The sequence below is a fragment of the Panthera uncia genome, unplaced genomic scaffold (genome assembly GCF_023721935.1).
Source record: "Panthera uncia isolate 11264 unplaced genomic scaffold, Puncia_PCG_1.0 HiC_scaffold_731, whole genome shotgun sequence".
Classification (NCBI taxonomy): Eukaryota; Metazoa; Chordata; class Mammalia; order Carnivora; family Felidae; genus Panthera; species Panthera uncia.
In genome coordinates, this window is record NW_026059904.1 from 463 (window position 1) to 11,646 (window position 11,184).

The 11,184-nt window shown below is 42.8% G+C and overlaps 1 protein-coding gene across 1 annotated transcript in view; it reads right to left on the minus strand.

Moving 5' to 3' along the window:
• Positions 1-1,350: 1,350 nt before the first annotated feature.
• Positions 1,351-11,184, minus strand: part of LOC125918389 (ATP-binding cassette sub-family A member 13-like) — a gene marked incomplete at its 5' end in the record, with an annotated part of 26,519 nt that continues 16,685 nt past the window's right edge. The window contains 2 exons of the mRNA XM_049624390.1: positions 1,351-3,216; positions 4,959-9,743. Of these exons, the coding sequence (XP_049480347.1) occupies positions 1,401-3,216; positions 4,959-9,743 (6,601 nt within the window). The remainder of the gene's footprint in view (positions 3,217-4,958; positions 9,744-11,184) is intronic.

Genomic DNA, 11,184 nt, shown 5'->3' on the forward strand with positions numbered 1-11,184 from the left:
ACCACACAGCCAGTTCACAGCCAGTTGGTCTCCAGTCTCGGGATAAATTCCCTCCCTGGAGAATGGGAAACGTCAGATGAAAACTGGGGTTGGTGGAGAAGAGGGCTTGCCAGGACCACCCCCAGCTCAAACAGAGTTTCAGGGCAGCTTGAAAAGTCCACTTCAGCATAGTCTGGGACCAGAGCCAACGCAAGGATGAGGCAAGGGCCTCCAAAGCCAGCACGCAAATATTGAAGCAGTGACAGGCCTTCATGCCGGGAGGCCCCTATTTCACTAACCAAGGAAACCCTTCCAAGCTCTAAAACGTGGCCATAGCAGCAGGACCAGCAGGAAACAGGTCAAGCTCTCTGGCAAGTGAGGGAGGGTTTGAGGGCACCTCCAATCTCTCCATGAGACTAAGAGAAAGGTAGGAACAGGCAGGGACTGGGGACCATCCACACGGTTCCATCACACACAGGAAGGACGGACTGGGACAAAGCAGAGTCTCTGAGGCTGCACTACCCAGGGCACAAATCCTCCAACCTGAGGGAGCAGAAGCTTCCAGAACATAATGAGTAACAGGACGGGAGCAAGGCCCCCCTGACCTGCCTCTCAGGGATAGAGGCACTGCTTGGAAGTGGATTAACCATAGCGCTGGGTTGAATCTAGAAAGGCAAGAAGCCGGGGAGCCTGGTTGGCTCAGTTGGTAGAGCATGAGACTCTTGATCTCGGGATTCTAAGTTCGAGCCCCACGTTGGGTGTAGAGATTACTTTAAAGTAAAATCCTTGGGGTCCCTGGGTGGCTCAGTCAGCTAAGGGTCCAACTTCAGCTCAGGTCATGACCTCATGGTTCATGAGTTTGAGCCCGGCATCATGCTGTTGGTGGAGAACCCGCTTTGGATCCTCTGTCCCCTTCTCTCTCTGCCCCTTCCCCGCTCTCACTCTCTCTCTCTCTCTCAAAAATAGATAAATACATAAACATGAAAAAATAAAATAAAATCCTTAAAGAGGGAAGAAGTCAACGGCTTCCTGGCCCTTTCCAGGGATGGTTACAACTGAAAACAAGATTTTCTGCATGGTGCGCATAGCCTTATAATCTCATTTGCCTGTCACATGGTAATGACCTTTGGCAGCCAGAGCACATGAAGAGAAAAGCTGTGTCTGTACCTAGCCTGGGACGAGTGAATGGAAGAAGTTTTTACTGTTGAAAATGAAAGCATGTACTTTCACACAGCGTTTAATAAACCCAAAGCATATTTGAATGCCAAATCATGGGTCAGGTCGTGAAGACACTGGACAGACACCAACGTGCTATCAAGTTAAGTCGAGAATCATACTTAACCTGGTTTGAGGTCACTCCTGCGCAGTCCTGTTTTGTAGTTCCTGCAATGGGGCAAAAAGGAAGTGAGTCGGGCGTTTTCTTACCTTTGATCCATCAGTGGGACCTCTTGCCAGCACTCCATCAATGCAATTAGTTCCTTCAGGTACTTCTCGAAACTTGATAGCGGTTTGAGGATGTAAGGAAAATCAGCCATCACCTCCTCGATGCTCTCTTCTTTCCCCGATGTGGTATTCTTTCCAGTGGCTGCATTAATAAAACTCTCAAAGATGGGCTGGAACAATGTTCTCGTGGAGTCTACCCACTGAGAGTTGTTCAGGGGAAATTCTTTTCTCAAGAGAGCTATTCTCCTTAACACGATCTGGACTGATTGCTCGAGTTGTTGACGAGTTACATTCGGAATCAGAGATGCGTTGGAAAACAAAGCTTCGCTCAGATCACCTGTTCCACCAGAGACCTCCCCAGCTGTCTCTATGGCTTTCAGAAGGTCATCTGGATGTTGAACCAATGTCAGCAACAGATTAAAGACAGACCTGTTATCCTTCTCTAAGTTACTCCAAAGAGCTTCCAAGGTGAGATCAATCACCATTCTCAAGTACGTCCCTATTTCCGTGCTGTCTCGTGATAGCATTTCATCCAAAAACAGGATCACTTCCTGGGTTCTTTCCCATTTAGTACCTTGAGGGCAACAATGAGTGGGGAGTGGACGAGGGTGCAAGAAGTCTATCTGGTTGATGATACTACTTATAGGAACGAAGCAATCCAAAATTTCTTCCCATAGGTTGACAGAATCCATACTGAATATTTGAGTTGCGTTATTAAAAGCTACCAGAAGAAGCTCCATAGCCCCCAAATTGATTTTCACGGAAGTTAAAAATTCAGCAATTTCTTCCGAAATATCAGAAAAGTCCTTGGACTGGTTCACATGAGAGAATGTGCTAGATGACGTGTTGACAATATCAGAGTCTTGTGAAATATTACGTGTGACCCCAGTCATCCCAAAAGCCAAGTCAAGAAACGGCGTCAACAAGTTGTTTATCTTTTCAGATAGGAAACGGTCTACGTTTTTCAAAGTGGTTATTTCATTCACAGCATTTCGAACACTTTGTTGCAAAACAGAATAGAGACTGTCAAAGAATTTCATGGTGTCATTGGCACTAGAGATGAGATGGGTTTCAAAAATAGTGGCCACCTTCCTGGAAACCTTCTGGGCTAGCCTGACCAGTTCCACGGTGGAGTTCACCAAGGAGGCAAGATCTCTCATGTCGGCAATGTCCCTCACCAGCAAGGTCACGGTGTCAGTCATTTCCAACAGGGGCTCCGGGGCACCACTTTCTCCACCAGCTCTTGAGAGAACACCAAGGAATCTCTTGGTCATTTCTAACGTTGTCCTGTTCCTTAGAGGGAATGAATTATTGATAAAGGAAAGCAGACCAGTGAGATTAGCAAGTATGACTTCTCGGAGTGCGGGATACACGTTATGGAAGCCCCTGTGAGGAGAGTGGGCGAGCACGTCCATGAGCCGTGCTAGCTCTGTGGAAGTTTCTCTCACAAGCTGAAGGGCTGACCTGAGATCGTGATTGAGTTGGAAGAGGTCTTCAGAACTGTTCCCGTGGCGGAGCAAGTGACTCACAACCATAAGAAACTCCAAATTATCTTCCGACTTGTTTGTCCCCGAGGTTTCCCTTGGAAGAGCACTAAATAAATCTCTCATGAACTTCAGTCCTTGATGAATATCAAAATGAAATTGTCCATTGTCTAAAATAAACGGCCTTTGGATGAGATGATGTATAGCGTCCTTTAAACTTGAGAAAATGCTCATCAGTCTGTCGTCTTTCAAGATGGTAAGAAATTGATCCAGTGACAGAATTTCTAGAATTTTATCCTTTGGGACAAAGCTATAAATAAATGTGTTTTAATTTCATGTTCAGCCGTGGGAAGATTAAAACCTAGAGTCACATTTTGGCTGTACAGGAGCATCATGGGGGAATCACACAGTCTGCAAGACAACATGCTAACACACCTTCTAGAAGGTGCCGTTATTTGGCACCAAATAATGAAAAGGGTAGAGAAATGTCATGCATAGTCCCGTCAGGATGCCTCAAACCTAGTCACTTCAAAAGGCACATACTTTGGCTTTTTAGAAAAGACAGGAAGGTGAAATCAATGAAGTGCCTCTCGCTGCAAGAGGGAACATCTTCCCGAACGTTCAAAGTCCTAGCAAATGGCTCAGATAGGTGATGGCTGTGATGCATCAGCGTGGCTAGGCTGAGCGACAGCCCAAGAATCTCTTTGCCATGAGCTGTGGGTCTCCATGAGTGACACAGTGTCTTCCCTCATGACAGTGAAGGATAAAGGGAAGTGGCCAGTTTGCAGCATAAACACTAACCCAGGTGCCATTGGGAAGCGATTTTGCAGATGCAATTAAAGCCCCTGGTGAGTAAACTCTGACTCAGTAAGACAGAATACCGTCCCGGGGGTGGGGTCTGACTTCTCGGTTGGAGGGCGTTCAGGGAGGTTGGAGGGTGTTCAGGGTGGGCATTAAACTTCCCTGACCTAGCAACTCCAAATAGCCCCTGCCTGCCAGTCACCTCCCCTCACCCTTGACTCCCTCCTGCAGACAGTAATTTCCTCCCCATGCTATTCTGCCTGCTTCTAAGCGTGCCTTCCGGACGGCCCATTCTAGTGACTTTGCACCTGCTTAGCTGGCCACTGAAAGCACAGAAGCCAATCCTTGAATTAAATCCTTGTTCTGGTTCGATTTCTGTGGCTGAGCCCTGACTGACACAGACGTCACAGAATGAATTAGAAATTCCCTCCAGCCTTCTCAGTGGCAAGCTTCGAATAGAATGAAAACAAAAACAAAAACAAAACAAACAAAAAGGATATATGAAAAAAATTTAACGTGACTCTCGGTTTTAAAGTTTTAGAATTTTGGGGTGCCTGGGTGGCTCAGTCGGTTGAGCATCCGATGACTCTTGATTTCAGTTTAGGTCATGATCTCTCTCAGTTAAGGGGTTTGAGCCTTGTGTCAGGCTCTGTGCTGACAGTGTGGAGCCTGCTTGGGATTCTCTTTCTCTCTCTCTCTCTCTCTCTCTCTCTCTGTCCCTCCCCTGATTGTGCACACGTTCTTTCTCTCTCTCTCCCTCTCTCTCTCTCAAAATAAATAAACTCTTTAAAAAAGCATTTAAAGTTTTAGAATGTCCTCAATTCCAAATATAAACATCACAGGAGATCAACTGGAATAAAAATATTTAAACCCCTCACTTGTGATGAGACAGTTAATACATCGATTCAATTATGACCGTGTATATGCATCTACATGTATAAGAAATAGGGCTTAAGTTCCACATAAAATAGAATTTCATAACTATTTTCATAACCCAAGAATGTAAGAAAGCATAAGCAATTAATTGCCAGGGGCTAGGTTTCTATAACGTGTTTCCTACTTAGATGACAATCATCAAAATTATCTCAGCTTGAAACTTTAATAAAATGTCCTTTAAGACAAAATTCATGCCAAAGGTGACTCGTAGGTGGTAGGTACAAATGCTGTCACTGATGTTGACACGCTCAGGAAATAAAGCAGATTGTAACGTGTGACAGCCGCATTTACTATACCAAGCAAAAGCAGACTCACCTCATCTCTGCAGCGATGTCTTTGTGGAAGGCCTTCAGCAGAAGAGATAGTCTGTTCTCAGAATTTTCCTCCAGTAAAAACGAGAAGAACGTTTGCAAAAGCTGTTCCATGAAATCCACTGCACTTCGTGGAGGGAGGATTATGCCTGCACCATTTCCTGAAGGAGTCTGGTTCAAGGTGAGGTTAATGAAATTCGTTATCTGAAGGTCAGTATCACTCGAATTTGAGGCTGCCTCCAGAGAACTCCCAGCTAACTTACTGATTGAATTAATTAGGACACTTTCAAAAAGGAATTGAACGAGCGACAAATTAGTTAGCTGCTCTTGGCTTAGCAGTTGTGTCAAATGGGCAACATCGAGGTCACCTTCCCTAGAAATGGCTTTGAGAAAACCCAAAAAGGTAGCAAAATCTTTGATCCACAGAGCTGTATCATCAGTTGCATTCTCACTGGCTGTCAGAAGAAATAATGTCTTAATCATTCTGGAGTCATCTTTGTTCGCACGTTTATGGAGCCAGTTTTTCATGCCCAATAGAAAATCTTCAATGATTTCTGATGTCTTCAGTGACAAGGACCCCAGGCTTTCAAACACACGAGCAAGTTGCAAAGTTATGTTTTGAACAGTCTCTGAACTGATCATTTGAATTTCTTTGTTAATTTCAGAAAGCAGGTGTCTGATAGGAAAGTCGTGGCTTAGCTCTGTCATGATTTGTTCAACCTCAAGCCACAGTTCCTCAAAGTAAGAAGAGTTATAAGTCGCGTCACTTGTTTTAGTAAAGCTTGGTGGTGCTTCTAAACCACTGTCCGTCACGTTAGCATCCAGAAACATCACAAATGGAGAGTCTACAGAATGGGCACCATTTTCTAGGTGCCGATCCCCAGAAAGCAATTTCATGATCCTTTCCAAATTTAAGGAAATCTTATTTTGAACAGATGCCTCTGTGCCTTCGTTAATGTTGAGGATCTTGCTTAAATTGGCTAGTGTATCAAGAATCTTTTCATCTGGTGCAACTTTTGTAAAGCTAACACTTTTCAGTGTTGCTATGATCTGAGAAGCAACTTGCTTTAGGGGGCCGCTGGGACAAAGTTCAGAGATGCCACTGTTGCTTTGATTTCCAGAAGACGGGACAAACGGTAACACTTTATGCCAAAATTCTCGCATGGTTTTTACAAGTGAAGTTTGAACGTGGAAGACTTCGGACAGCTCTAGAAAAATGGAAGTCCAGTCCACTAGTTCATGAATGACACAGACCATCGTCCTAGAAATCTCCTCCTGTGAGCCTTCATCCGAACATTGTAAACCTCCGCCCACGGGAGAGAGGTGGAGCAGGTCGAGTACTCTGGCCACTTTGCTATAAAAGGAAGAAGACGTGAGCTCGTGGGATTTACAGGCTTCTACCTTGGGATCTTGCCTCGATCCAGAAGTCGTGTGATTCCAGCACCAAACCACAGGAAGGCATGTTAAAGCCTCGGAAAGAATTGCTGGTTTATCTGATATCAACTCCACCATGTCCAAAAGAGTTTTTATCACAATAGCAAAGTCTTCCTTGGTGATATTTGAGATGCTGATGCCATGAAGGACAGTGAACTTGTAGACATCCTCGAGGATTTCTGTGATGTTTTTGTCAACTCCTCTCTGCAGGAGCTTCACAGCATGAGGAAGCACGTAGTAGGCATCTACCACCGCGTTAACGTCATCCTTCGGGAACAGGCGTGAGAGCTTGAGCAGGTGATTGACATTCCAAGAATGTGAGCTGTCCACAAATTTTTCCAGCAAGCCAACAAGCAGGTTCGCCCCCAAACGGCCAGGACCCAATCTACTGACGTTCTTAAAGAAATCCGTTAGCGCTTCGCTCATTTGTACAAGTTGGTCGACCAGTAGGTCTATGTCTGGCTTCTTGAGGGTACGCAGGAGAGAAGTTACCTTCTTGAACACTTGACTATTACCTGCATCTCGTGGAATGTTGTGAAGAACTGAGGGTGTCAGGGAGTTGAACACATCCCTCATCAGTTGGATACCAAGTCCTACAGCTTTCGTGATTTTGTGCGGACTCATTTGTGGTGGATGTTGGAGATCATAAGAGAAGTTGAAGGCAAGGTAACTGGCTAACTGATATAATGAATTGCCCAAGCTGTTGACATCCTTTTCTTTTAGACTGGTAGCAAATATGTTGAAAAGCTTCTCAGATGTAGAAGAGGAGTCACTTTCTAGGATGTGAGTGGAGATAGCCTTCATAAGTTTCTGAACTTCCTTCCCCAGAGCTACTAAATGCAGCCAAAGATTTTTAAATTGACTAGGTAAGTCATCTGACATTTCTATGGGTCTTAGAACGAATCCAGTAAAACGTTTCCAGTGGGATTGAGGTACAAAATCAAAGTCTCTTGTCAAGTTGTTGATAATCATCCTTACTTGGTCTGTGGAATCATTTAAAAGAGTTAATAAAATCTCTAATTTAGGTACCTTTTCCTCTTCAAAGACTTCAGTGAGTATCACATTTAGGAAATCAGTTACATTTTTCAATACAGTATTCACGCAATCTGGATCTGACGTGTTGAACGAACAATGAGAGTCCTTTATATTCAGCATCCCAGTAACAAGCTTCAATGTAGAGTTAATTTTGTTCTCTACATCTCTGAAACTCTTCCAAATACCCCGAGGATAACCTTGTGAAACACTGGAGTTATACATCATGTACAGATGGTTCATGATATCTACCCATGCAACACACCCCTTCCGTCTGCTGATTGTGTCCTCGGAGGAAAATGTGGAATTTAACACGGCCAGAATATGTAATGTCCTCTGTGAGATATTTACATGTAATAAGCCATCTTCCAAAATAAACTCGGTAACATTTTGGAAAATATTGGCACAGGACAATAAATCTTGGTCACGTGACACATTTCTAAGCAATAACATTGTTTCTCTTAGCTCGTTGATGACACTTTCAAACTTCACTCCATGATTTGTGAGGTTATTTGAAAGAAAGTGATTTAACAATTGTACGTCTCTGTCGATGTATTCTGAGGTATCGCTTAACTCCATGAAAACGTCAAGCAGAGAATATAAAAACTCTCTGCTGGCATTTGTGTTTAATGGAAATGTCTTTAGCTGACTCAGGGCAGTCTCCATGGTGAAAAGGGATTTCTCTACTTGGTCGGGGTTAAGTGACTTTACACTAACTAAGGCATCACCCACTACTACCCAAAGATCCCTGAGACTCAAAAACTCATCCCAATCATGAAAGCCATCAGCTTGGGTTACATTTTTAAACAAATTCAGTATGAGTCTGGCGGGGTGGTGGGTAGGAAACATTCGTTGGCAGCTTTTAGAAACTTTCACATCACCTTCCAATTCATCCAGAAGCTGAGTGAGGCCATCGTGAAGAGGAGTGAAAATATTCACACCAAACTTGAATATCTGAGATATGCTTCCCCAGATATCAGTCCACATTTGGAGCCACGAGACGGTGCAGCGAACAGCCATTAACTCATTGAACACACTGCCATTCGCGGACAGGTTGGAAAGAATTTGTGCCCACGGAAGAATAAATGAAGACCCTCTGTGTGTTGAATAATTCACGGAAGAAACGTTTTTACTATCCAAAGCAAAGCATTCATTACCCAAAAGGGCTTCTACTGATCCGTTGAAGAACTGGCTCATGTACTGAAAGAAAGAAATACGGAAATCCTCATTGGCCACGAGCAGCTGTTTGAGACCTGTCAACGTAGCATGAATCACTTCCAATTCGGGGCCCTGTGTAGACACCAGGGATTGGGCCTGAAGTTCCAAGTAGTTAAAAAATGAAAGCAACTGCTGACAATAAGATCCCTCTGAAATTCCCTCGAGAACCCCTGTTGTCTCATATAAAAATGCAAATGATTCACTGATGTTCTGGAAATGAAATTGCTTTATGATATCCAAAATGTGTTTTGAGATTTGTGCAAGGGAGGGTAGCAAAGAGTCTGTGCCCTGAATGCTCAAGAATTCAGACATGGATTGGAACCAGGAAGAATAAATCTGCAGAAGCAAAGCTGAATCTTTGTCCTGGAAGACGCTGAGATAGAGCTGAGTCAAGATTTTAGCAACTTCTTGTTTTTCGGGTTCAGGAAAGACTGAGAAACGCTCAGACAGGTTCCGTAAAGCGCAGACTACGTCCAGAGCCTCGGAGACTTGGCCCTGCCTCAGAAATCCGAATTCATAGAGGCTGCTTAGGACCGTTTCACATAAAGGTACAAAGTCCATTTTCACAGATGGTAATGGAGGCCAATCTGAATGGAACAACTGAGAAAAGTTAAAGCTTTTGCTAAGGACCCTCTCGTCTTCTGGAACAGAAAAGTTAAGACCTGTAGTCAAGGTCTCCAGTTTGTCTCTTTCTCCTTTTGAAATGCCATCCGTCCACAACTCCAGGAGCTTGGGATTCATTTCAGAAAGTACTAATTCCATAAATCTCAAAATATCATTTGATTCCTTCTCTGTCCAGAGACGTTCAAGAGCTTGTGCTCTTGCGATCACTGCTTTGCCAAGTTCCAGAAGTTTCTGAGTATCAAGAGCAGATGGGTCTCTCTCTAAACTTCTTGAATGATTTACCCACAAATGGCTTGTGTTCAGAAGAATCTCGGTGGGAGATGGGCGGTCACGGGATTTGGGAACCCGGGGCGAGTCGAAAGGATTAGGCAATAATTTCTCCAGAAATCCCACCAGCGATAAAAAAAAGTGCATTTGCTCGTCCTCCGGGGAGTGCAATCTCTTTTCCATCAGGAGAAGTTCCTTGGAGGAATTCAAGATCCTAAAAGATTAGCGGAATTGTTTCAGTATCCAAAAATAAATTAATAAATAAATTCAAGACGAATTCAATTTATCAACTTTTCAGGGTAATACTCAGACTTATTTAGACTAAAACATAAATGAAGGATTTACCACACAATGTAGGGAATTAAATTAATGTGAGCGTTGGAAGTGTTTTACAAATCCAAAATGCACATACATGTGTTTAGCTTAAAATCTGCTTCCTGCACCAACAACAATGGATTTTAAGTTACTTTACTCCACGATTTCACATGTAGGATTGTTCAAGGTAAGTTTGCTGTGTATGCTGGAAAAATCTCGGGTTTTGATTCCTTATTGTGTCTCACAATGTCTTGGCTGTAGGCGGAGTCCAAATGGCAGAATGTGTCAGAAACCTCCCCCTATGATTTATGGACGGACGACTGTTGGAATTACCCGTTCCAGAAGCAATTCCAGTGTTCGTTAAACAATGCTGGCACTTCCCACTATTAGAAACTCATTAATTTAGATAGTGTACTTTCTCTCCAGGGGTTAACTTGTAAAATGCAAGGAATTCGCAATGGAGCAACTCGGGGGTTATGACAAAGTCCACACTCGCAAGAGAAATCCACACTTGGAGCCTGGGTGGCTCAGTTGGTTAAGCGTCTGACTTCAGCTCAGGTCATGATCTCGCGGTCCATGAGTTCGAGCCCCATGTCAGGCTCTGTGCTGACAGACCCTGGAGGCTGCTTTGGATTCTGTGTCGCCCTCTCTCTCTCTGCCCCTTCTCCACTCATGCTGTCTCTCTCTCTCAAAAATCAATAAACATTGAAATAAAAGTCAGGGGTACCTGGGTGGCTCAGTCGATTAAGCGTCCAACTTCGGCTCAGGTCATGATCTTACAGTTCCTGAGTTCTAGCCCTGTGTCAGGCTCTGTGCTGACAGCTCGGAGCCTGGAGCCTGCTTCGGATTCTGTGTCTCCCTCTCTCTCTGCCCATCCCCCCTCTCATACTCTGTCTCTACCTCAAAAATAAACATTAAATATTTTTACATAAATAAATGAATGAATAAACATTAAAAATGTTTTTCAATAAATATAAATAAATAAATAAATAGAAGTCCTCACTTGGGAAATGTACTAACTTCCATTAACTCAGGAGCTACCTGTCCACTTTATATATATTTATATGATTTATATTTATATCTATATCTAGATTTATATATCTATACAAATTTATATTTATAAATATATTTATATTTATATAAATATTTATTTATGTATATTTATATCTATATCTTATTATATTCATATTTATATTTATTACAATATATAATATATATTATAATATATTTATTATAATATGTATTATTTATATATTATGCAAATTATATATATTTATATTATCTATATAATATATATTATATATTTATTTACATATATTTATATATCATATAATTTATAT